Below are 26,941 nucleotides of genomic sequence, written 5' to 3'. Positions count from 1 at the left end.
CTCATGGTGCCGTTCTGCCTCACGAAGATCTACTTCTCGGTATGGTCGGTACCGGTCCAGCTCCCGGCACCGATCCCGACGCCTGTCTGAGTACCGATCTACTCAGAGTCGATCCCGGCACCGTTCCACCCATAGATGTTCGTCGAGGTCCAGATCCGGCTCCTGGCACCTATATGGCCACTGGTACCGGTCGGGATCGCGGTACCACTCGAGACCATGGCGCCGATCTCCATCTCCGCGGCGCAGGGCGGTACCGCACAACAAGGCTACATAGCAAACGCATTCAGCTCCACCTTGGCTGTCCCTCTCCGCCTTGAGGTCGTCCCACGCAGGAAGTGGCTACCATGTCCAGGACTAAGATGTGGACAGTGCTTGTCAATGGCAGGAAGAGGGCCAGGATCCTGGTCATAGACCTCCGCAATGGTCCTTTTGGCCACTTGGGCTTACCATCAGGCCCAGGGTGTCCCCTCAGGAGCTTTTCGCTCTGCCCACTTGGAGCCCTGGGTACCAGAGGCCACTGTGAGTCACCCTCCCCTGGGTGGCTCGGAGGCGACGGCTCTGGCCCCAGTTCAGGCCCATGCTCCTAGCATGGTGGACCTAGGGCAGCTGGACCCTCCCCAGCAAGACCTTCCCCAGGACCTGTTAGCCCCGGGAGTATCCTCCTCGTCTTCACCCGACGAGGCAGTAGTGGGTACTTCCTCCTCTGGCCTCCCACCTATAGACCTCTGTGCCCACCAGGAGTTACTCCGCAGGATGGCACAAAACATGAGCCTCCAGGTGGTGGAGGCAGGGCTGGCTCCAGGCACCAGCCCACCAAGCATGTGCTTGGAGCGGCGCCTGGAGGGGGGCGGCGCAGCGGGGCGCTCCGGCCTGAGAGCGGGGCCGCGACTGGGCTCGCCGCCGTCCCCGCGGTGCTCCGGCCGCCAGGAAGAGCAGAGCCGCAGTAGGCTCGCTGCCCTCCCCTGGTGCTTCGGTCGGGGAGAGCAGGGCCCCGGCCAGGCTCGCCGCCCTCCCCCCGGCGCTCCGGCCGGTCGGGGAGAGTGGAGAGCCCCGTCCGGGCTCGCCGCCCTCCCCTGCAGCGCTGGGGGCGGTGGGTGGCTTTTTTGCGTAGGGTGGCAAAAATGCCAGAGCCGGCCCTGGGTGGAGGTAGAGGATCCGGTAGTGGACCTTCTGTCTGTCGACACAGCGACCAGAATAGTCTTGCCCTTCATCTGGACTATTCAGGCTAATGCCAATACGATCCAGCCTCTATTCCTCCTACTGCCAAATGGGTAGAGAGGAAGTATTTTGTCCCCTCCAAAGACTACGAATACTTGTTTACTCACCCCCAGCCGTGCTCCCTAGTTGTACAGTCCGTTAACGAGAGGGAAAGACACGGCCAGCAAGCTCCCACTCCTAAATCCAAGGACGCTAGATGCCTGGATTTATTTGGGTGCAAAATTTATTCCACTGGCGGCTTGCAGCTCAGAGTGGCTAACCAGCAGGCCCTCTTCAGCCGATACAATTATAATACCTGGAACTTAATGCAGAAATTCAAAGAGCTTATTCCTCAGGAGTCCAGGAAGGAGTTTGAGGCTCTACTAGAGGAGGGCAAGAAGGTAGCCAGGATATCTTGACAAGCCTCAATAGATGTGGCAGACTCGGTGGCTAGGACTCTAGCCTCAGGCGTAGCTATGTGCCGCATCTCATGGCTACAGGTCTCCGGTCTCCCACCGGAACTCCAGCAGACTATACAGGACCTACCCTTTGATGGCCAGGGTCCGTTTTCAGAGAAGATGGACTCCAGGCTTCAGAGTCTGAAGGACAACCGAGCCACCATGCGTTCACTGGGCAACCCCAACTGCAGCGCACCTACCCTAACCCCCGGCTGAGACAGGACTTCTCTAGAAGACGCGGCCGGGGTGGTAGGCAGATACAGTCTGGTCCGCAGACAGGCCAGAACCAGGGTCCCCCCAAACCATCGGCGGGGCCCAAACCAAATTTTTGAGGGTGCGCCTGAGGGCGGAGCACCAGTCTCCTTCCAGGATCCTTCCCCGCCTTTCAACAACCGCCTCTCCTGTTTACTCCGTGCGTGGTCCCGTATAACATCAGACCGCTGGGTCTTACGTACGGTGGAAAGTGGATACCGCCTTCAATTTGTTCCCCCCCCACCACACCCTCCTTCCCCGTCCCTCTTCAGGGACCCCTCTCACAAGCAACTCCTTCTACAGGAGGTGCGAATGCTCCTAGCTATCAGAGCTGTAGAGGAGGTTCCAAGGGAACTGAGGGGCAGGGGGTTTAACTCGCATTATTTCCTAATCCCCAAGGCAAAGGGAGGGCTACGGCCCATCCTGGACCTGCGCGGACTCAACAAATTCATGGTAAGGTTGAAGTTACGCATGGTTTCCCTGGGGACCATTATTCCTTCTCTGGATCCTGGAGACTGGTACGCCGCCCTTGACATAAAGGATGCATAATTCCACATAGCGATTTACCCACCGCACAGGCATTTCCTTTGATTTGTAGTCAACCAACAGCACTTCCAGTTTACCGTCCTTCCCTTTGGTCTATCCCTGGCACCAAGGGTCTTTACAAAGTATATGGCCATCATAGCTGCCTCACTTCGTCGATATCGGATCCAAGTGTTTCCGTACCTCGACGACTGGCTCATTCGGAGCCGCTCCAGGGACCAGGTGAAATCTCATGTTCCGTTCACCATGAGCTTGTTCAGACAGCTGGGCCTGCTGCTCAATCTTGGGAAGTCCACTTTGGAGCCAACCCAAAGAATAGACTTCATTGGAGCAGTTCTAGATTCGAGACTCGCCCATGCGTCTCTACCACACGCGTGCTTTCAGTCTTTGGTGAGCATCATTCACGGCCTCCGAGGCTTCCCGACAGTACGGACGTGCCTGGGTCTCCTGGGACACATGGCGTTTTGTACCTTCGTGACCAGACACGCCAGACTACGCCTCCGTCCACTTCAGGCCTGGCTCTCAACCGTATACCACCCAGGCCAGGACAGCATGGGCACAGTGGTCACGGTACTGCCGGAAGTTTTAACCTCCCTGGACTGGTGGCTGAACCCCAACTCAGTATGCAAAGGGGTACCATTCCATGCCCCACAACCCTCCCTGGCCCTAACTACAGATGCATCATCTTTGGGTTGGGACGCTCACCTTGCGGATCTTCGCACACGGGGCCTTTGGTCCACACAAGAGATATCCCTGCACATCAATGTATGGGAGCTGAGAGCAGTGCACCTGGCTTGTCAAGAGTTCCACAAGCACCTTCAGGGCCGTTGTGTTGCAGTTTTCACAGACAACACAAAGGCCATGTTTTATATCAACAAACAAGGGGGAGCACGATCGTTCCCACTCTGTCAGGAAGCCATTCACCTGTGGGAATTCTGCGTAGCCCACTCGATCCACCTGTGGCGTCATTTCTCCCAGGAGTACGGAACACCTTAGCGGACCACCTCAGCAGATTCTTCCAGGCTCACGAGTGGTCGAGTCGCCTGGACGTCATCCACTCTGTCTTCTGGAAGTGGGGGTTTCCCCAGATAGACCTATTGGCCTCTCGCGAGAATCAGAAGTGCCAGGTGTTCTGCTCTCTCCAGGGACGCTCCCCAGGTTCCCTGTCGGACGCCTTCCTAATACCGTGGAAACACCACCTGTATTACACCTGTCCTCCATTCCCGTTAGTCCACAGGGTCCTGCTCAAGTTGCGCAGGGACAGAGCCCACTTAATTTTGGTTGCCCCAGCATGGCCCAGGCAGCACTGGTATACCACTCTCCTAGATCTGTCGGTGATCGCTCCAATTCCCCTTCCGTTCTGGCTGGACCTGATCACTCAGGAACATGGATGACTCTGCCATCCCGACCTGCAATCCCTCCACCTCACAGCTTGGATGCTACATGGCTAACTCAATTTGAGCTACGTTGGTCCCGCTCAGTACAGCAGGTCCTTTTGGGTAGCAGAAAGCCCTCTACTAGGTCCATGTATTTGGCCAAGTGGAAGCGTTTTTCCTGCTGATGTGCTCTGAGCAATACTGCCCCCTGGAGGCGCCAGTACCTACCATCTTAGACTACCTCTTGTCCTTGAAACAGCAGGGCCTGGCAGTTTCATCCATCAGAGTACACCTAGCAGTGATTTCGTCCTTCCACCCGGGTGAAAATGGGCGCTTGGTCTTCTCCAATCCCATGGTCAGCAGGTTCCTCAAGGGATTAGAACGTCTGTACCCGCCAATTTGGCATCCGGCCCCTACGTGGAACCTCAGCCTGGTCCCTATCCAGACGCATGGGTGCCCCATTCGAGCCGATGGCCACCTGCTCGCTCCTGTACCTTTCCTGGAAGACAGCCTTCCTCGTAGCTATCACCTCGGCGAGACGTTTGTCCGAGCTTAGAGCCCTCATGTCGGAATCACGTATACGGTGTTCCATAAGGAAAAGATACAATTGCGACCACACCCTGCCTTCCTTCCTAAGGTGGTGTCTGCCTTCCATGTCAACCAAGACATCTTCCTCCCGGTCTTCTATCCGAAGCTGCACGCTTCTCGACGGGACCAACAGCTGCACTCCCTAGACACTCGCAGGGCCCTCGCCTTTTAGGAAGACAACTCAGCTGTTCGTAGCTGTGACAGACCGGATGAAGGGCCTTCCAGTCTCCACCCAGCGCGTCTCGTCCTGGATCACATTATGCATCTGTGCGTGCTGTGACTTGGCTAGTGTCCCAACTACGCACCTTACTGCTCACTCCACTCGGGCTCAAGCTTCATCCTCAGCTGGTGTCCCAACTACACACCTTGCTGCCCACTCCACTCGGGCTCAAGCTTCACCCTCAGCTTTCCTGGCTCATGTACCCATACAGGACATATGCAGGGCAGCAACTTGGTCATCGGTGCATACTTTTGATATCCACTATGCAATAGTCCAGCAGTCAAGGGGTGACGCGGCATTTGGCTCAGCAGTTCTGCATTCCGCGACATCTTACTCTGACCCCACCGCCTAGGTAAGGCTTGGGAGTCACCTAATTGGAATTGATATGAGCAAGCACTCGAAGAAGAAAAGATGGTTACTCACCTTTGTAACTGTTGTTCTTTGAGATGTGTTGCAAATTCCAAACCTGCCCCTCTTCCCCTTTGTCGGAGTAGCAGGCAAGAAGGAACTGAGGGGGTGCTGGGTAGGCTGGGGTATATATCCAGCGCCGTAAAGGCGCCACTCCAGGGGGCTCCACAGCCGACCCACGGGATGTTGCTAGGGTAAAAATTCTCTGACGATCGTGCACGCGGCGCGCATACACCTAATTGGAATGGACATGAGCAACACATCTCGAACAACAGTTACAAAGGTGAGTAACCATCTTTTAGGGCTGGTAAGTTTTCACAACGCTTACGCAAAGATGATATTGGAAAAATGTCCCATTTTGCTTCACCACCTATAAGAATGATAGTGTTTATATGAGCGGAGAAAAAACAATGATTATTGTGAAATCTTATCAAAGAGAATTTGCCTTTCTATGGTACGGCGATACCAATTTGATTAGAGCTTCTTTCCGTTTTGAAAGAAAAACATGTAAGGATGTATAGTATCATAATATTGCTTCATTTTTAACCAAATTGATATTTTATTTAGGTATCTTTGCTGAAACAGCGATTACAGAATGGCCAGATAAGCATTGAATTACCTGAGACAAATACTGAAACTGAACCACAAAGTCCAGCAAAAGAAATCAATGCAGAAAATGTTTTGGAGCCAGGAAGTACTGGTAGGTGTTTTTCAGAGAAATTTTGGAGAGGGTGGGACCAAAAGGATGATGCAGTTATGACAGTGTATCAGCAGGTGCAACTTAGGCTAATGTAATAAAAAAAAAAATGTTACTTGTCAGTCATCGAAACTTTGAGAAACTGTACAGCTGAAGTCATGTGTAGCCTGATTAATCCAAACTGCTTCAGACCATAGTAGAAACTGCCTCATACCATAGTACTTCATCCATTTGGTTTACTGTGTTTTTTATGGTATTGTTCTTGGATAAGTTTGGCCCCAGGCTTTTCTTTCTTGGCCTTTTGACTTCAGAAGGGACTGCTTCCCCTGGCTTGCATTTGACCTGCTTTTGAGGAGTGTGTCAATGGTTGTACAGGTTCCTTAAGTTCCTGATCCATCTTGGTTTCTTAAAACATTATTGACAGGCCGTTGTTAGCAGGGGGAGAGTGCTGCCCATCCTTATTGTGTTGAGGCCTTCTTTCTGGAATCCATCAAGGAACCCTTTCTGGGATTCTGGAATGGTTGCCAGTTACTACCCTGTGTCGTTTCTCCACTTCCTGAAGAAGGTGAAAAATTATATGAATTTATCTTGCTGCCTAGGTTCATGAACGATCTCCTGATTTGGTTTTTCTGAACTTCTCATCTGCTTTTGAAATGATTGCCACTGGCTTGTAATTTTTGTGACCAAAAGACTGGTTTTTATTTGCTATTTTGGTTTTTATTTTCTTTAAAAATTCCCTTGAGTAATACTGCCAGCTAGATACTTTTGAGCTACATCATATTCCACCCTGAGAAAACAGGAGTCTGGTTGGTTGGAGCTAGAGAGAAGTCCACCACGTGAAGTGGTTTGCTTCTCATTTATATCTCTGTGTGTTGAGGATATTCTGCTTGAGGCAACAGGCCAGATTAAGAATCTTCGTGTCATTCAATCACACCATTTGCATGGCAAATCTTGTTGGATGTGGCGCAAATATTTTTTGAACTGTGCAACTTGTGTAAGGTTTGTACCCTTAAAAATCAAAATGTGACAGAGGTGGTCTCAATGAGCCTTGTGGTCTCAAGAGCATTGTTCTTCCTTTTTCCTCCATTTTTGATGAATCATACCTCTTAATTTAGTTAATTTTTTAAAAATACCTTGTTAAAAGTTAATGATTTCATATTATTTTAAAATATTTTTATTATGTTAAGGTCTCAGGAGCCTTTTGTGGAGGGCTGCTTTAGAAATAAATATGTGGTTTAATTATGAATGCAGTGCATTGATGGCTCACTCTATGTAATGAAGGTGCATTCAGCTTGACTTTGTGCGCTTATTACAGTCAATGAAAGAATCTTCACATTTGTCTGATCCAGAATTAGTCCTCATTGTCAAGTGGAAAACTGGAAAAGAGCTTTGAGGAAAAGACTATTTTGCCATTTTGTATCTATATGCACATTTATGGTTGGATCTTGAAAGCATTCAGGTTTTGTAGATGGCTAAAAGTAACTCTAAATTCAATTGTAATGTTGCTGATTTGGAGTTTATTTGAAAATGTACTCTCCTCTCACACTCCCAGAGGAATAAACAGTTTAATTTCTATTTATAGTTAAAAATCACTGTTGCCGCTTTTAGGTGCATTATGCTGCTTCATATGTGTGTATGTGTGTATATATATATCTCCTCAATATATGTTCCATTCTATATGCATCCGAAGAAGTGGGCTGTAGTCCACGAAAGCTTATGCTCTAATAAATTTGTTAGTCTCTAAGGTGCCACAAGTACTCCTGTTCTTCTTTATGCTGCTTCAGTGGCTTTCCCTGTTGTCTGTTTACTTCTATCTAGGTAGTCAGTCATTTTAGTATTATTACAAGGAGTCTTGACATGAGGGTATGATAAAAGATCTGTATTTTGAAAAAGTAGTCCTTGTAGTAATGGGGTTATGTTGTCTGTAGAAGGTGATGGAGATTCTGCAAAAACGCTAGAAACTCTGATTAAGAGAGTGAAACGTCAAGAGAACTTGCTTCAGCGGTGTAAAGAGATGATTCGATCGCACAAGGAACGCTCTGCACAGCTAACCAATGAGAAAGAAGCACTGCAGGAACAACTAGAAGAAAGACTTCAGGAATTAGAGAAAATGAAGGTATGGCGAAATCCCTAACTCTTGATAGATATCAGCTAATGTAGTGCAAGAGTTCTGGTATCATTTACTTAATTTACACACCTGTTCTGATATGGTGTGGGTCATTAAACTGATTTAATACAAAATACTGTGTGGCAGCTGTGCCAAGCTGCCACAGGAAACAAAGATGTAACTTTGTAACATACAGACTCAGAAATTTTCCTTGTAAGTCAGAAGTTTAATCACTGTAATATTTGGCTGAAAGTTCCCCTATTTTAATGTTTAAACAATTGTGTCACTGGAAAAGCTAGACATCTGTGGTAGTTGGGATAGAATACTGCAAAAAAAATAAAAAATAAAAACCTACTCGTACATGTCTGAAAGAACATATCAAGATATAAAACAAGTATTTTTAGTAGTTCACTAACAGCAAGAACACAGTGATGTATTAAGAAATATTTTGAGGCTTAGTATAATGAAGGGAACTTCTCACATAAAGATAGCTTGTATGAAGAAAAAAATGGATAGATATAAAGTTCCTGTATTCAAATTTTTTAAACATATCAAAATAAACATGGGATTTCTTAATAAGTGCAGAATGTGTTCATACTAGTTTGCCTGTTTTGTTTCAGGGCGGTGAGCATTTGAATCTTGTTTCCATTTCTTGGGTGAGATTCTTATCCTCACCCTGGCATATACCACGTAAAAGGGCTGGAGCAACGTAAACTGGCTTTTGTGCATAGGAAAGGATTCTCCCAGGACAAGAACTGTGGAAGGCAGCTGTAATGTTGCCTTCTTCAGACCCACTTAAGAGCTTTGGGATGGGGGTGGGGCTGGCGTGTCTGGGGTGGGTTTGCATCATGTGGCTCTGCAGATATTCTGGACAACACTGCCACCCACAGGATAGCCTCGGGAGGCTACCATCATTTTAGACCACCCCTCAGAGATGTTAAAACTACAACAGGGACTGGCAAGTTCCTTGCCTTGGCTTGTGAGTTATATGATGGACTACTTAGAAACAAAGCACAAAATCTCGTTTCTTCTCTGTCTCACATTTAGGGACTTTTGCTTACATTTATCCAGACTTGAAAAAGAGGCAACTTTTTCTTATTGTTGGGAATGCTTTAGCTTTTTTTCATCTCTCGTGGTTTTTCAGGAACTTCACATGGCTGAGAAAACAAAACTGATTACTCAATTGCGCGATGCAAAGAATTTGATTGAGCAGCTAGAACAAGATAAGGTAAATAAAATGTTTTTTCTTTAAACTTTCAGTATGGCTAGCGCACGATTTTGGGATAAAATTTGTACAAGCTCAAACTGTCTGACCTCTATTTCTAGTTCTATTACAACTGCTTTTAGTAGTGGTTTGGTTTTATTTTACATTCCAGATTCATAGTGTTTTGTTTGCTTGTTAAAAGTTAAACAGTTGTTAGAAGGCTATATTTTGTAAATGCTTGGGTATGGTTGACTAGTAGTTCAGCTGATTGGGACATGTTTTTAAAAGACAGCTTAGTGATTAGTAGTCTAGGTGAATTTCTAACTAATAGTTATAATACTAGGTTATGAGAAAAATAGTATCTAAAATGTAATTTGGAAATGTACATATATGGTAAAAAGTGATCAGTGAAGAAGTAATACCCATCATGTGCTTGAGATAGGAAGAGTTTTAATAGCTTCTATTTTATATAGGTTCTTATACTGCACTCATCACGTTAGTATCGGAGTGCCTTCCAGTAGTGTATTAAGCATTGTGACTTAATATCTGTCACGTTTTTGTTTCCTCATCCTTTCCCTGGAGGAAGATGTATGCAGTGGAGCGCTTTGGGTTTTTATTTTTACATATATATATATATATATATATATATAAATAAACACACACATGCACATACACACACATGCTCTGCTATATGTTGATTAGAGAATACAAGGTCTAAGAATGGAAGGTGATGAGGTTTGTGATGATCCAGGATTGTGTCCTGGTGTGTAGTTGTTTTTGGCACATGCTATGTATTTATGTATTAGTCTCACCTGAAGCATTTCTTGGCTAGGGCATGGTAATAGCAGAGACAAAACGACAAATGCATGAAACAATGGAAATGAAGGAAGAGGAAATTGCTCAGCTGCGTGCTCATATCAAGCAGATGACTACCCAAGGCGAGGAGTTACGAGAACAGAAAGAAAAATCTGAAAAAGCTGGTAAGAAATTCTGGAGGTTATTGGCTTTTATGTTTGAATGGGAAAAAGCTTCGGCATGGTCTATCTGCACTCTCTCATCAGTCATCTCATCTTGGTATTAAAACAATTCCCTGTCCTGCCAGTGTTCCTCTACCGCTTCCTACTAACATCACTGCTATGTAGGGGAAGAAAGTTCAATTTGGTCTCTGCCTCCCCAGATAACTAGAGATTGAGAACATTTTATATTGTTTTCTTTAATATCCAAATTCACTAATCCAGTGATGAAATGTTGCTGAACAACAACCATACCTATCCCTTTCTGCACGAGGAAAGATTGCTGTGATTTGGTGGGTTTGTATAGTTTTCAGCAGAGAAAATTGGAGGGGAAAAATATTAGTGCATTTTTGTCAGAAGTGTAGTTCATATTTTCTGTAACCTCAACCGTAGGAGAGAATGTACATATGGGAGTGGAGTGGGGAAGAGGATGAAACAAGTTAGGCTTTTACATTTTTAGGGGAAAACCTATGACTGTGCCTCAAAGTATTAGTATCAGAAACATCCACTAATTTATTTCTAGCTGAACATAAACACAAAGCATAATTTATTTGTTCCAGGCTTTAAACTATTTTGTTATATAAATACACATATCAGTTTTCTTTACAAGAAAATGGGTAACCTACTAAATGTGTGTGCGAATGTAGTACTAATTTAACAGGCCAAACTATATTCCTTGGAAAACAAAATGCGACCTTGTACAGCATAGCTTATAGAAGGTTTAGTTTTATTTGCATTCAATTTGCTTTTATAATCATTTTGAGAAACCTCACCTGAAAGTTGCATTTAATGCAGCTAATAAAAAATGAATAGTTTAATTTGCATAAAATGCACATTACAAATGTATTCTGTTGCTAAGATCTAATGAGAAGTTCAGATTCAGAAATTTTATTGCAGTTCACTTTATATCTAGGTAAAATTAAAACAGAACTTTACACTATAAAGATGGATTTACAACATGAGTAAATTATGTACGTTCTGAATGATGCAAAGAAACTGACTGAGCATCTAAAGCCAGAAAAGGTAAACAGAAAAGAAATATAATTCCATAGATGGTCTATTAGCAAACCTTTGGAAAACTTGTGAAAACACCAAACATCTGGCTTAGAAAATCCAGTTTTCCAGTTGTTAGGGTTTTTTTTATTTTTAGCTTTATAAAAACCAGATTTCAAAACTAAGCAAATATTAGCTTCAGGGTTTTTTTTATAAAATTAGCCTCTGGTAATGCAGAGACTGTAATGTTTAATTTGTAGTATTTGCTTTCAATAATGTTTCTTTAAAAATAAGTGCATACAGGTTAGTTGTTAGAATTTTAACTTCTCTTAGCAGGAAAAATGTGCTTTAATTAGTACACCTGTAGGAATGAAGTATTTTACCTTAGCTATCTGAAATAGAACACTGAAGCAATCGAAACCAGTTGCATGTCTTGTAGCATGGAGAATAGTCCATAAATAACTTCTTCTTTTGGCTTACTTAGCGCTTCAAAACAGAATAGAGATGATTCCCTTTGTACTTTGCAAAATTAACTATTGTGGTGATCCACACGATTTGACTTACGGGGTGTGTGATGCTGACCATCACGTTTTGGGAAGTCGAGATTTCCACCCCAAATCTCTTTTTAACCAAAACAACAACAACCACCAAAAAAACCACACCAACACCACACCCACAAACCACTTTGATGTATCAGTCCTGTTAGCATCTAAGTACAGTATATGCACCCATTATAGTGACCTTTCTATGGGTTTGAGGGCACAGTGTTCTACACTATTGAACATGCTATTAAAATAAGAATGGTTTTGGCTTCTGGACCATTTGCTGGGTCATATTGGATCCTAGTTTTCAGTGATAGAAAGTTAGTAATCAAATTAGACTACAGAAAATTTTTGTTAGTAGCTCTGAGAGGTGATTCTGTGCTTTTCCCCTTTATTCAGTTTTCCTTACTACTGCCTGGCTTTGTGCATTCTAGAAAATCATTCAGAATGAAGACTAAAATCAGTCATGTCGAGATATAGTTTCAGTTTAAGATGAAAGTGTCACACACTATTTAAAATATAGTTTGATTCAGCAGCATTAAATTACTGTAATTGTCAGTTGTAAAACTGCTTTATTACTAATTGTAATAGAGCAATTGACATGGCTTTTAGGCCACAGCCCTCTGCTGTAATGACTGTAATATTATTGTTACATGCATTTATCACAGGCCTGTACATTTTGTTTAGTACACTAAACCCATATCTTACTCTTTTCACCATGTCACCAATTTTGGTGAATGTCCGTATTCCTAGACTTGCTTATCTTCACAAAGTATTGTTACTTTATCAAAAGGGAACGTGAAAGTGAATATTTATGGAAAGAAAATTTGTTTTATGTTAAGTAAGTTATGGCTAAGATATGTGCAAGCTTACTTTCATTACACTTGTATAGATACTGTATCATTTATAGTGACATTTTATCTGTTTAAATACAGCATGTTATAATATGTCAGGCTGTATTTTTAACTTCCTGGAATCATAAATCTGTTCACTTTCTTTCCTTTGTAGCTTTTCCTTTATACTTAAACCATCATTTTAATTAGGTGAGCTTGATGAAATGGGCCATTATTTCTTTTGTTACAAATAACTTAAACTGGTGAATATTCACTATTATGTATGGTTATGTAGCAACATGATATATAAGCTTATTTTGTAAATAAATATTACATAAAATCACAAGTATGTAAATCTCCCTATTTGATAATTACAGTTCAACTTTTTGTAGTCAGGGTGCATTATATTGAAATCTCACAAAGCATCTTATTTTTGTGCATCCACACATGCCAATAAGTGAATCATGGTGCCTTTCCCAAGCCTTGTATGAACAGGACTGGGGTAAGGGCTCTCTCTTTCTTACATCACACAATGGGTGCTTGAACCAGGCTCTACAAAGTAAATTCTGTGCTTCTCAGGCAATGTCTAACTTCAGTCCTTTTACCTAAATGAATTGTAACTAACTTTCTAAATCCTTGCAATATTTGACTATCAAGTTACAATTTATCAAAAGTAGCCAGGATGTTTGTAAACTTGCACTTGAAAACCTCAGGCTCTTACATATTATTAAATACTTGGCATAAATCCTCACTATTCAACATTTTGAACACTGTAGATATTCATTTAATGTTAAAGACGGTAATCTATTTTAGTACCAAGTAGAATAATGCAATTATTTCTGCCTTTATTAGGCAAATTATATTGTGTTTTATTTTGCCATCTCTTTGTAGGCCACACTGGTATTCATTTTGACAACTTAAATAATTCTCCTTTAATTTATCCTTCATGGTTTACAGAGAGCAAGAGCATGCTTAATAAGAATTCTAGTATATGCATTTCTTAATATTAGGTTAAATGCACAAAACAACCACTATAAGTATATCGAGCTTAACTGTCATATTGCTTATTTGAATTGCTTCTTCTCTACAGTTGCATTTTGTGAGTTGGTTGAAACAGATGAAATTTATATTTCCCCAGTTTGTTTCATATCCATGCTCAGTGCTGTATTCCCTTGTTTTCACCACTTGGTGGTATTCTAGTTGACGATTACCCCGTCAGTACTCTTGAGATATTGGTTGTCAGGAACCCTTCACAGTACAGACTGACATTAAATGAAATTTTAAAAAATTAGATATTTTTACCAGGTGTACTAACTGTTGTAGAGCAGTGTTTAAAAAATTGTCAAGAACTTGCCAGTGCAAGGCGTGGTGGTGGTAAAAATAATAAAAGTACCTTACTTTTCCTCTAACATTGATGGCAGCATTGTTGGGTTTAGTCATACTGGACAGAAAAGATTCCTATTTGACCAGGGTGAGCAGATGAATTGGATTTTGCAAGGCTAGATTATAGTATTGTTTGCTATATTCCTTGGATTTTTGTTTTGCCAAGATACGTTAGAGAAGATTAACTTGAACATTATTCCAAATGTTTGTATTTTAACATGTCTGTTTTAGCAGTCACTTTGCTAGTGGAGAGAAGGACAAAGATAACCTAGTTTCTAGGTTCAGCCTAGAGATGTTTTAATGAACAAACAAGGCTTATTATTACAGTTTATAGCCTCATAAAGTCCTGATAGATGCAAAATTAGTCAGTTTTGTTTAACTGGAAGCATGCTAGTTTAACCTCCTGCTGGTTTGAAATTATCACTTGAGTGTCATATTACACTAGAATTAACTACCTTGAACAAAAATATTAGGTTCTTGCTTAAATACCAAAAGTGCCTGAGATGCATATAATTTCACTTTTAGAGAACAGAATGTCTTCCTGTGAAGTGTTGCTTCTTTGTGCTATCATGTACTCTTGACCTTTTATCCACCAGCTTATCTAACTTTCCCCTCAGCATTGTGCTTGTGCTTACGGTGATGGAGCTGGCCTACTGCATGTTGCTAAACTGCTACATTTTAGTAGTCAGTCCTAGTGTGAACTTGAAACCTTTTATTTCATGGATTTGCAGGCTATGGCAAATGCACTTTTCCCCCCATTAATTAACAAATTGCTTACATGAAATTGCAGCGTATATTACTCAGCCCAAGCGTTGAAAGTGTGAGATGCTCCTATGAATAAAGAGTTAAATAAATTTGAAATTTTTAACAGTAGTTTTTATTTCTGAATCTACTTCTGGTAAAAGCTGTTATGTTTTTAAAAAAGTAATTTGTGACACTGGCAGTGTGGATACTCTGTGTAAAGTACTTACGGACAAACTATAGCCGGCTATACATAGGTTTGCAGGAGAAAGTGAGGGAGATCACTCTAGCCCCTGCAAGTGCACGAGTGAAGCCTGTATCCATACTAGGGTTCGCCAGGTGCCCAGTTTTTTTAACCAGAAAGTCCGGTTGAAAAGGGGACCTGGCAGTGTCTGGGTCAGATGTACTGATCGGATACCAAAAGTAGGTTTACCGTGGGGCAGGGGGAAGCACTGGGTCATTAGCCTGCACCAGCCCCTGCTCAGCCGGGCCGCCTCCTACCTGCAGGCAGGCTCCTTATCAGGCTGCAGCAGCTCCTGTCCGAGCCCTGGAGCAGAGGGAGCCCAGCGCGTGGGGTGGGGGGTGAGACGGGAAGCAGAGATGATCCAGGAAGCGAGGGAAGGGGGGGAAGGAGCACGCAGTGGGGCAAGGTGGGTGGGGTCTTGGGGGAAGAGGCAAAGAAGGGGCCATGGCCTCAAGGGAAGAGGTGGAGCTGGGGAAGGGCTTTAGGGGAAGAGACAGGGTAGGGGAAAGGGCCTCGGGGGGTACATTTACCAGCAGCTAGAAAGGTTGCAACCCTAATCCATGATTTATAGGCACTGGCAAATGTGGAATAGGGGATATGGATTACTGCTGAACCCAGAAGGTGCTTGCCTGGGTGGGCTGTGGGGTTGTGTACTAGCAGAGCTGTTTGTCGTAGAGCACTGCGTACCTTTTTTTAGCGGCGCTGACTGAGCAGAGTGTACGTTTCCACTCTGTTTTATATTGGTTTACTAAATATAAAAAATGCACAAAAAACATCTCCAGTGTTTTTAACGTTTATAATGTATTTAAACACTTCAGTTCTTTTGATCATTAAAGCAGGAGGGAGGTTTTAAAAAGAAAAAAAAATCTGAGTCAGTGTTTTGCTACTGTGAGGACCCACGAAAAAGCTTCCTCGAGAAATTAACTCCAAAAAGTCATAATTTGGGTGAACATAATTATTTTAAGAAAATAAGTCTCCTGAAAATGCAGGAGTAGGCTCAGATTATAGTTAAAAGCTTTATTTTTAAATGTAATTCAAACACCATAAGTGCAAAGTGTCTTTCACCTTTCTAACTCATGGGCAAGTAAAACACCTGGAGGGTTTTTAATACATAATAAAAATATGTAACGATAAGTGCATAAGAATTGTAACTACTTAATAATATGTAATCGTTTGTATTGTCGCAGAATAAGAGGCATTGTAATGATCAGTCTGAACCAGAGTAGATTAAGGGTGAACCGAAGAAACCTGGAGAGCTCCGGCCCTGTTGAAAGGAAATTACTATTAAGAGGAAGAGAAGCTAGAACTCTGAATTTTTTGAAAATCATTATCTCTTTGTTTCAGAAACGGAATCCAAGTATTTAGTCACGCTTGTAGTTGAGCTATAGGCTTTTTTTTTTTAGGTATTTTGGATTAGAAATTTCTGAGATTTTTCACCTTGGAGTTGAGTTTTACAAAAGTGCTGAAAAGAAAGTTCTACTAATCTGTACCAACAATTAGCTATATACGAACCCATTTTTAAAATGGGTTTTCCTTTTTATTTGCCTTTGCAGCAGAGAGAGCCCCATACTCATTACCACAGTCAGAAACAGGGATCCCCCAGTAAAGGCCAAATCCTAATCCCAGTGAGTTGGTTTAATTTACTTGATTTTAAAGGAATCCTCGGCATAACCAGTTGTGATTATTCAGTACTATTGTAGCATTTTAACACAAAAATATGACTTCTTGGTATGTTTAAATTATTATGTATGAAGGAAATAACTGTGACATCTCTGATACTTCTGTGCCTTAACAGTTGGCAAATGTTTATTTTTTAAATCGTGACCACTCTCTGTATTTGGACTATATAACAGATTCAGAATTTGTTCCTGAGAATCAATTAACATGTACAAATTTAAATAACTATTGTGCTGGATGTCCATTGTGGGCATATTTTTAGTATAATCTGAGTTTTTTTGGAGGTAAAACATCAGTTAAAAGTAATGTTTTACTCTAATATTTAATTTGAAAAGTTTAAAAATACTTCAATTTTACCACAGATATCTGTGGATAAACTGACAAAAACTCTGTGATAAATGAAATGTACCAGAATTGTTCTTCCTTATTCTAATAGGACAGAACTCTTTCTATGGTTAAATAAAAGTGGATATACATTCCAGTCATTCCTGGCTTTCTACTTATTCTACCAATAATTTTAGTGGAAGATTTCTTTAAAATAAACTGGTGATAAGTTACCTTTTCTTCATGGAGCATTCTTCAGTCTCTTTCAGTTTCAGTTAGTCAGGATATGAAGCTAGAGGAAGAGTTGTGGTTTTATATGTTTATAGTTGGTGCACTTCATTCTGATTCTGGGTGAGCAAAATATATAGTAACCTAAATGCAATACTGGTCTAGGAAGTAGCAACTACTGTTCTGTTCTCTTCCCCTTCCCGATTAATGAGCCCATGTGAGCATACAGTGGATTGTTAGGGCCAGATTCTTCTGTCTGGTGTGTAACTTGTAGTTAGTGGGAGCCCTGTATACATGTCAAGGAAAATAATTATTAAAGATATCAGATATCTTTGTTTTCTTTCTTGCAGCATTTGAAGAGCTTGAGAAGGCTCTGAGTACAGCCCAAAAGGTAGAGGAAGCACGGAAAAAGCTGCAAGCAGAGATGGATGAAAAAATCAAAGCAATAGAAAAAACAAGTGAGGAAGAACGTGTAATTCTTCAACAAGAGTTAACCAGGGTGAAGCAGGAGGTGGTTGAGATTATGAAGGTAAAAGTTAAGGCCAAGTATGTCTCATTTGTTTTTAAATTAACGCTTTAATTTAACAAAGGTTTGGCTGTAAAATGTGTTAACATATCCGAGCTTGTTTTCAAACTCCTCACTATTTAATAGAAAAAAATAAATGTAAGGAAAAATGTTTTCAGTAATAAAGTATTGCAGTAGTTTAAAACTTTCAAAATTCATCTGTCCTTTTCTCTGGCAGCCTGTGGAAGCTTAAAATAGTACGTTAAAGGAAATGCACAAAAACTGCTCAGAACTGACCTCATGGTTGCACACTGTTTAATCAGCAACGAAGAGTCCCTTGGCACCTTATAGACTAACAGATGTATTGGAGCATAAGCATGCGTCTGACAAAGTGGGTATTCACCCACGAAAGCTTATGCTCCAATACATCTGTTAGTCTGTAAGGTGCCACGAGACTCTTAGTCTGGATCTGTAAAAAGCAACAAACACAGCTACCCCTCTGATATTGTTTAATCAGTGTCTCTGGCCGTGCACCTGAAATAGTCACAATAGACACCTCTTTTCTACTGGCTTCTTAAAATATTCCAGTGCTATTTGTGACAAAGGAAAACTAAGTATGATTAACATATCAGTTCTACTTGTCTCTGTTATGGTTATGATTTTTAAATAAGTACTTTTTATTTAGCATTTTTAGTCTTAACAAGTCTGAAGATTTTAAAAGTCTGCCACAGTGTGTGCTTTTGTTGAATGTGCTCTCATTCCATCCACTGTATTCGGATATGAATCTGTGTTCCTCCATCTTATTCTTCTAATAATTTTCAATTTGAACAACAATTTCTTGTGTTTATTTGTTACGTTATTAACTTTGCTGTGGTAATAGATTGCCACACTATAGTTCTAATATAGTGTTTTAGGTGAATGGGGTTTGTCGCTGGGGGAGGATTTATAAACTTGTTTACATAAATAATTTACCTGCCTGTGTAGGCCTTCAGATTTGACTAAACAGGATCTCTTACGATGATTTCACCAGTTGAGCTTTGACCTATATGTTGGCTCATGAAACTGACTTACTGAGCATAGAAAGGGAGCTACAAACAGTAGCTTATATCGTAAAGCTGTGAGAAAATTTTCTCCAATTTAAAACAAAATTAAAGCCGTAAATGGATTTGGGAGCACTGTTGGGAGAGACCTCAGAGTTTTTGTTGTTCTGTGACTAGCACTATGCATGAGGTGAGAGAGCACGGAAAAGCATTTCGGAAACTTTAAAATAACTTCTTATTGGGATTATTCTTTTAACATGTAATTTTTACTTATGCATGTTGAGTAACATGCTGCCTATTAAAGAGAAGCAATTAGACAATTCCCTTTGTAACTCACACTAGCATTGTTCCGCCACTGTATGAGAAATAATGCAGGGGATGTTTGTTTATTGAAAAATCAGTAATTTCTCTGACTTGAATTTACAGAAGTCTTCAGAAGAGCATGTTGCTGAACTAGTGAAATTGCATAAAAGAGAACTGGCTACCAAAGAGCAGGAGCTAAATGAGAGATTACAGGCTCAAGAAAAGGAGTTCCAGGAGAAGATGAGGGCAGCTCTTGTAAGCATCCCTAAAATGTACAAGGTTACTTCTGGCAGAGCTGGGTGGGAACAGAAGTCTGTCTGTATGGCAAACCCATGTCCGATCCCCTAAACCTCACCATCTTTCAGTAATCCCTATTGTTACTTCTTCTCATAACACAAGAACCAGGGGTCACCAAGTGAAATTAATAGGCAGCAGGTTTAAAACAAACAAAAGAACACAAAACACAGTCAACCTGTGGAACTCCTTGCCAGAGGATGTTATGAAGGCCAAGACTATAATAGGGTTCAAAAAAGAGCTAGATAAATTCATGGAGGATAGATACATCAATGGCTATTACCCAGGATGGGCAGGAATGGTGTCCCTAGCCTCTGTTTGCCAGAAGCTGGGAATGGGCGACAGGGGGGTGGATCACTTGATGATTACCTGTTCGGTTCATTCCCTCTGGGGCACCTGGCATTGGCCACTGTCGGAAGACAGGATACTGGGCTAGAAGGACTTTTGGTTTGACCCAGTGTGGCCGTTCTTATGTTCTAAGCTTTTGAGCCACACAGAGCCCTTCTTCAGGTCAGAAGTTGGTCCAACAAAAGATATTACCTCACCTACCATGTCTCTCTAATATCCTGGGACCGACACAGATACAATTACACTGCATTAACACTCAGTTCACATTTTTAAGATTGTTTTCTCAATCATAAAGATTAGAAGCTTAATTTTTATTTTAAAGTATAGATTATGCAGAAGATAAGTATGTTAGCTTGTGGCTATTTACCTGGAAAAACTTTCTATTTACTCCTGGTGTGGGGATTTTGCAAAAGATCTTTAACAAAATGTTATGTTTATATTGCTATGAAAAACAAAGTTGATTGTTGGTACAAAATGTAGTTATATAATCATTTGAAATGTGATTTCCTTTTCTCTTGCTAATTGTTTTGTAGAACCATCTCATGATGTAAAAAGTTATTTATTGGAGGTTTCTTTTGTACAATATTGTTTTATTCATAATTTTTGACACAGGAAAAAAGTCAAAGTGAGTGTTTACAGACAGTACAAGAAAAAGAGCAACAGGAATCTCTGGCATTAGAAGAACTAGAACTGCAGAAAAAAGCAATACAGTCAGAGTGTGAGAAGAAACTTCAGGACATGCAGCAAGAAATACAGACATCTAGAACTGTGAGTAAAATTTTCAAAATGTTAACTAACCACTTTTCTGCATATTAACAGCTTCATGCTAGTAGACATGGTTGACTTGTGTGAACTGGCTATGATGAAAGACTGTCGCACTTAAAACATATATTTTTGTTACCATGTTGTGCTGCAGTTTATAATTTTGTGGAGCGTTAAATGGCAGAACATGGAAATATACTTTTTTCATGTTCAGGCCTGGGGCATGTACTTGTATTCCCCATGCAGAATTTTTGCATACGTTGCCTAGCACAAAGAGGTCAATCTTTTTGGTTTATGATATAAACCATGATATAAATGTTAACAATAAATAATGATCAAGTGAATAAGACTTTGCTTGAGTGAGAGTTTGAAGGATCTGACCCTTTAGGTCACAAGTAAAACAATTTTATCTACACCTCTAACGCTGTCCTCGGGAGCCAAAAAATCTTACCACGTTATAGGTGAAACCGCGTTATATTGAACTTGCTTTGATCCTCCGGAGTGCGCAACCTACTCCCTTCCCTCTTCCCCCTCCTCCCCTCCCCCCCCCCGAGCGCTTTACCATGTTATATCCGAATTCGTGTTATATCGGGGTAGAGGTGTACTTGTTACCTAATGGATATTTTATACATTACTAAACCACTACAGAATTTTTCTAGATTGGGGGTTTCTGCTCAAAGCAGGTCTAGTATTACAGTATCAACAGTGTAAAGGCCAGGAATAAGGTACGTTAGCAGATGTGTGCGAAGACTACTGCGCACCTGTCGACACTCAAACTACTGGAACCAGAGCCATCAGCCTCTGAAGCTCAGAGCAGTTCTGATGAATTACCTCATGTATTTATTAAATTATTTTAAAACCTTTCAAAGAAGTTATCACATCTAAATTTTTAATATAAGTGAAATAGAAGGTCTTCTTTTATTTTATTATTACCATATAACTTAGTGGAAACAAAATTAATAACAAATGACAATACAATAAATGGCTTACATAAAACAAATTGATTCTGTTTGTTTTAATGTATTGTTGATTATTATTATTATTATTTTAAGTGGGCTACAGTTGGAATTTGTAGAATTTGAATCTGGTAAATAATTAAGCTGGCATTACAATTCTTTATATTAAAAATTGTTTATTCATACCACTTTTAAAAATCTTCTTTCAACAGAGAATTCTGGAATTGGAAAGTTCCCTTGCAAAGTATTCACAAGATGACAAAAGACAATTGGAGGAACTAAGTACTTTGATAGAGTCTGAAAAAAACAAGTATAATAAAGAAATCACTGTAATGGTTGAAAAGCACAGGGAAGAGCTAGAAAACGTGAAGCAGCAGGAGGAAGCACTTTGGACAGAAAAACTTCAAATTTTAAAGCAACAGCATCAGTCCACAATAGAGAAATTGAGAGAGAAACATGAGCAAGAAATGGATATAATGTTGAAAGAAAAAGAGACAGTTTTCCGTGCACACATAGAAGAGATGAATGCAAAAACATTAGAAAAGCTTGATGTGAAACAAACAGAGCTAGAAGCATTATCTTTCGAGTTATCAGAAACACTAAAAATACATCATGACCTAGAACAAGAGCACTTTGTATTGAAAGATGGTGTAGATAAAATAAAGCAGGAGTCTGAGGCAAAACTGGAACAACAGAGAAACCAGTACCAAGAAAAAATTGACATGATGGTTAAAGAGCATGACATATCTGTCCAAGGAATTGAGAAGGCACGCACAGAAGAAACTAACCAACTCAAGGTACAGTTGGAAGAAAAAGAAAAACATCTGGAGGAATTAAAAGCACAAGAACATAAACTAAAGGAATCACTTGAAATATCTGAAGCTGAACTTAAGCAAGCGTCTGCTAAACTAGGAGACCTCTGCCAGTCACATCAAAATAATTCCAGTGAGCAGGCAAGGGTTTATGAAGGACAGTTAACAGAGCTGCAACAAAAGTTGACAAATATGGAAGCTGAAAAATCACATCTTAAAGAACAGATTGTAAGAGCTGAATCACAGCTGAATGAAGTTAGGACTGAATTAGACTCTTACGTATCCCAGGTACGTGACTTGAGGCAGCAGCTGGAAGAGCAGAGCAGTGAAAATATGCAGAAAATAACCTCTCTAAAGCAACAGTATGAATCTCAACTGAAAGATATCGGTATAGAGACTGATCAGGCAAAGAGAGATGTGGTTGAGAAGGAAAATCAACTTGAACAACTAAAAAAGCAGCAGAATCAACAAGTGGAAGAGCTCAAACAGAAATTATCAGTCAAAGAGGAGAGAATTAGTGCTTTACAAGTTGAATATGAAAATAATTTAAAACATCAAGGAACAAAGATGGAAAAAATCAAACAAAAAGCAAAAGAGATGCAAGAAATGTTCAAGAAGAAACTTTCAGAACAAGAAGCTAAATTGAAAAAAGAATTTGAAAACAAGCAGTTGGAGTTCAGTCAGAAAGAGAAACATTTCAATGCAAAAATGCTGGAAATGGCACATGCCAGCTCAGCTGGAATAAATGATGCTGTGTCAAAACTGGAAATGAATCAGAAGGAGCAGCTGGAAAGTCTTGCAGAAGCTCATAGGCGGGAACTAGAAGAAGTTGAACAAACATGGGGGAAAAAACTTGATCAGCAGGTTGAAGAGCTCAAGGAAAAGCATGAAATGGAACTACATAAAAAAGAGAAGGAAGTTGAAGACCTGAAGCAGAAGCTAGACACCTTCAGTGCTGAGAAAGAGGAGACTAACATAGAGATCACCCGGCTGAAGGAAGAACAAGTGAAGAGAGACGAATCTTGGAATGAATTGCAAGAACAACTAAAGCAGTTATTGGCACAGGTGAACACCTTGTCCCAAAGTGAAACTGATCTCAAAGCACAACTTGAAAAACTAGAAGATGACCTCAGTCAGTCTCTGAAGGACCAGGCTGTATTACAGGAACAGCTCAGGGAGCAGAAAATAATGGAAGAAAAACACAAGATAAAAGTTACGGAACTGACAGATATGTTGAAAACATCTGATGAAAAACTCCAAATTCTAGAATCCTCACATTGTAAAGAACGTGAGGATTATGAGAAAAAACTAGAGGATAAACATTTGGCGAGTCAGCAAAAACAAATTGAATTTGAGAGGTTGTCAAGCGAACTAGCAGCACAGCTGGATATTTACTGGAAGGAAGCTGACATTTTATTGAAAACTAAAACCAATGAAGTAATTGAAAAATGTACTGAAAAAATTAATTTAGTAATCTCCAGAATTGCACATTGTCAACATCAAACTACAAAAATTAAAAAAGCAATATTAATTAAAAACTGTAAAATTCCTGAACTAGAAACACAGCTTAGACAAATAACAGAACATCATACTACAGTAAGTAGCTCTTTGCAGGAGTCAACACAACAGTTACAAGATAAGGAAAATGTTCTTATACTCATGAAAGCTGACATTGAAAGACTTGTAACAGAAAAGGAGCTGTTACAAAAAGAAGGCGGGCATCAGCAACAGGCTGCAACAGAGAAGGAAACTTGTATCACACAGTTACGGAAAGAGTTATCTGAAAATATTAATGTTGTCACTTCAATGAGAGAGGAGCTTAAGGAAAAAGAATCTGAGATCTGTGCTCTCAACAAGCTTGTGAATGAACTAAATGTCAAACTTGAAAACAGCATAGGTTTAACAGAAAAAGAAGCAGCCCTATCTTTGTTAAGCAAGCAACACCAAGAGGATCAGCTGCAATTATTGAATCAGGTGCAGGAATTATCTTCCAGGGTTGAGTCACTGAGTCAAGAAAAAGCATCCGCTTTGGAGCAGGTAGACCATTGGATGAACAAACTGTCAGAATGGAAGAAAAAGGCACAGTTAAGGTTTACCCAGAATCACAATACTATTAAAGAATTACAAAGCAAGCTTGAATTAAATAATATCCAAGTTGGTGGAAAGGATGAAGAGATAAATCAACTTAAGGAGGAGTTGGATAAGCAAAGCAGGAATTTAGATAGTTTGAAAGATGTAATGGAACAAAAGCAGAGGAGAAGGGAAAAGCAAGAAGGAAAATTAACTGCAGAGTTAAAAATCCAAACAGCGAGAATTGCTGAGCTAGAGGAACACATTGCTCGGAAAACAGCGGAAAATGATTCTTTAATGGAAGAACTTAAAAGGCACAACCAGCGAAGAGAGACTGAGCAAAAAGAGCTTGTTCTGCAACTTCAGCAGGCTGAGGTTGTAGTTGTCGAAAAGGACAACAGGTTCAAGGAGGCTGAAGAAAAAGTGCTAAGTCTTGAAAAGCAAATGGATTCAATGAAAGCTGAACTCGATACAAAGCAGAGAGAATTTGAACAAATGAAAACTGCAGTGATGAAAAGCAAAGAAGAAGAGTTGAAGGTGCTGGAAGATAGGATGATTGCAGAAAACACTACTAAATTAGCAGACCTGAAAAAAAAGGCGGAACAAAAAATAGCTTCCGTTAAGAAGCAGTTTACCTCTCAAATGGAAGAAAAGGAACAACAGTTTAAGCTAGCTATGGAAAATCAGTTAAAAGATTTAGAACAAAAAATGCAGGAAAAAGAGGCCAAAATTATGGATTTAGAAGAAAAAAATAGATTAATAAGAGATTCAGCAGACTTGGAAAGAGAAATGATGCAAAAAGTAGAAAATGTAAAAGCTTCCATAGAGCAAGAAAAAGTCAGTGTGCTAGAGAACGTACGACAGATGTATGAGGAGAAAATAAGTGCAATACAAAAAGACTTAATAGATAAGGATGGATTATTGCAGAAGTATGAGAACGAGCAACAAGAAAGTAATGACTCTAAGCTAAAAATGAAAAGCCAACAGGAGGAACTCTTAAAAAAATTGGAACGTACTGAGAAAAATCTAAAAGAAGAACAAGCTGTGATTGAAAGGCTCCAGAAAGAAATAGAAGAAAAAAATAAGAAATATTCTTTGTTGCTGGATCAACACACAAAAGATGGTGATGACTTAGCAAGTATCAGAGAAGAATTAAAAGCCCAAGTACAAAAACATCATGATATGGAAAATGTGATTGGGGACTTCCAGAAACAGTTTCAAGAAAAGGATAAAGTGAGTCAGTCTTTGGAGCAGAAGATAAGAGAGTTGGAGGATGATCTAATAAAGAAGAAAGAAGCATGGAAGGTTGAGATGGCAGAGGTAACTTTGAAATATGAAGAAAAATTGCAAGGGCTCCAGCAACAGTTGGATGAAAGAAATAGCCAGCTGAAAGTTTTTGAAGAAAATGCAGAAGAAAAGACTAAATCTGATTTGGAGCTGCAGAAATTACTTGGTGATATGCAGACTCAGCAAAAGGACTTGCAAGCTAAACTGGAGGAGGCTGAAAGAGAGAAGCAAAAACTGCGCAAAGAAATAAGCAAGGTGCAGAAGGATTTGCGTACTTTGCGGAAGGAGCATCAGCAGGAACTAGAAATAATGAAGAAGGAATCTTTAGACGAAATGGAACAGAAAATCAGGTATCTTCTATATTCCTTAGTCCATTAAACTATTTTTTTTTAAAAAAGTGATCTTTAGTTACTTTAACCTGAAGATGAATACATATATTTTTAAGCTTATTTTATACCAGTAAAATAGAGATTAATATTTTACTAAGGATTTATTTTAAAAAAAATAAAGCACTTGAAAGTAATCCTTCACAAACAAGTGAAAAATAAGTTTTAGTTCGTAAACCAAAGAAAAGTACAGTATTTTGCAAAACAATATATATCACTCTTGGTTTGGGCTCAGTGATGTTTTTGCAGCTTTCCTATACAACTTACTCCTGGTGGAATTCTCCAACAAAAAAATAAAAATTCTGCACACAGTATTTTAAAATTCTGCATATTTTATTTTGTCAAAATAACACAATATAATTACACCAGTTTCAGTTATTTTTGGTCATTTATTTCAAAATACCTGTCAGCAAGTATGTCTGTAACAATATAGACAACAAAAAAGATTCAGGAAATGTTTTTTGACAAATAGATTCCCTACTAGGTATATTAATACAGAACTACGAGTAATAATTAATTTAAACTACAATACAGAACTGTATTTCTTGCACCCCTCAGAAGCAGTGCAAAGGCTTTGGAGAGTCAGGGATGGTGGAGGAGCTGAGGGAGAGGGAAGTAAATTGCTAGGAAGGAGCCTGGGTGTGAACTTCAAGGGTTGTTGGGTGTCGGGAAAAGTATGGAACAGGTTTTTTAGGGGTATGGGGAGGGATGTTAGGGAGCTTCCCCCATGCAGACCTTGGCTGACCCCTAGCCTCTCCCATTCAGTCAGGCACATCTGCCCCTGTCCCCATGTGCCCTCACCCAGCCACTCTCCTATCCCTATGTAGCTCTGAATCCCTTTCCTCATCACCAGGTGTCTCTGTGCTCCCAATCCAGCTGTGTAGCTCTGCAGCCTCGTCCCCATGTGTCTCTGCACCTCCCTTACCCCTGTGGCCCTGTGCCTCCACTCCCATTCAGCCCCTGCCCCAGTCTGTCCTCCCCCACTAGCCTTTATGAGCCCCCTGTCTGACCCTCCCAGCAGCCCCACACTGTCTCCCGCAAAGGCAGCTCTCTCTCTTCCCTCGCTGGTGGGGAGCTGCAGCTTTGCTCTGTCACCACATTGCCCTCTGGTGGGGAAAAAGGTGGAACTACACCAACATTTTGGCAGAAG

At 40.8% G+C, this 26,941-nt stretch overlaps 1 protein-coding gene across 6 annotated transcripts in view; it reads left to right on the top strand.

Moving 5' to 3' along the window:
- Positions 1-26,941, top strand: part of GOLGA4 (golgin A4) — a 116,614-nt gene that overhangs the window by 44,916 nt on the left and 44,757 nt on the right. For all 6 annotated transcript variants that reach the window (XM_054019384.1, XM_054019383.1, XM_054019385.1 and 3 more), the window contains 8 exons: positions 5,610-5,742; positions 7,668-7,855; positions 8,991-9,074; positions 9,883-10,030; positions 17,379-17,557; positions 19,000-19,131; positions 20,131-20,286; positions 21,449-25,755. In XM_054019384.1, coding sequence (XP_053875359.1) covers positions 5,610-5,742; positions 7,668-7,855; positions 8,991-9,074; positions 9,883-10,030; positions 17,379-17,557; positions 19,000-19,131; positions 20,131-20,286; positions 21,449-25,755 — 5,327 coding nt within the window. The remainder of the gene's footprint in view (positions 1-5,609; positions 5,743-7,667; positions 7,856-8,990; positions 9,075-9,882; positions 10,031-17,378; positions 17,558-18,999; positions 19,132-20,130; positions 20,287-21,448; positions 25,756-26,941) is intronic.

This window comes from Malaclemys terrapin, chromosome 2, assembly GCF_027887155.1.
Source record: "Malaclemys terrapin pileata isolate rMalTer1 chromosome 2, rMalTer1.hap1, whole genome shotgun sequence".
NCBI classification, from domain to species: domain Eukaryota; kingdom Metazoa; phylum Chordata; order Testudines; family Emydidae; genus Malaclemys; species Malaclemys terrapin.
This window is presented reverse-complemented; position numbering and strand designations above follow the sequence as displayed.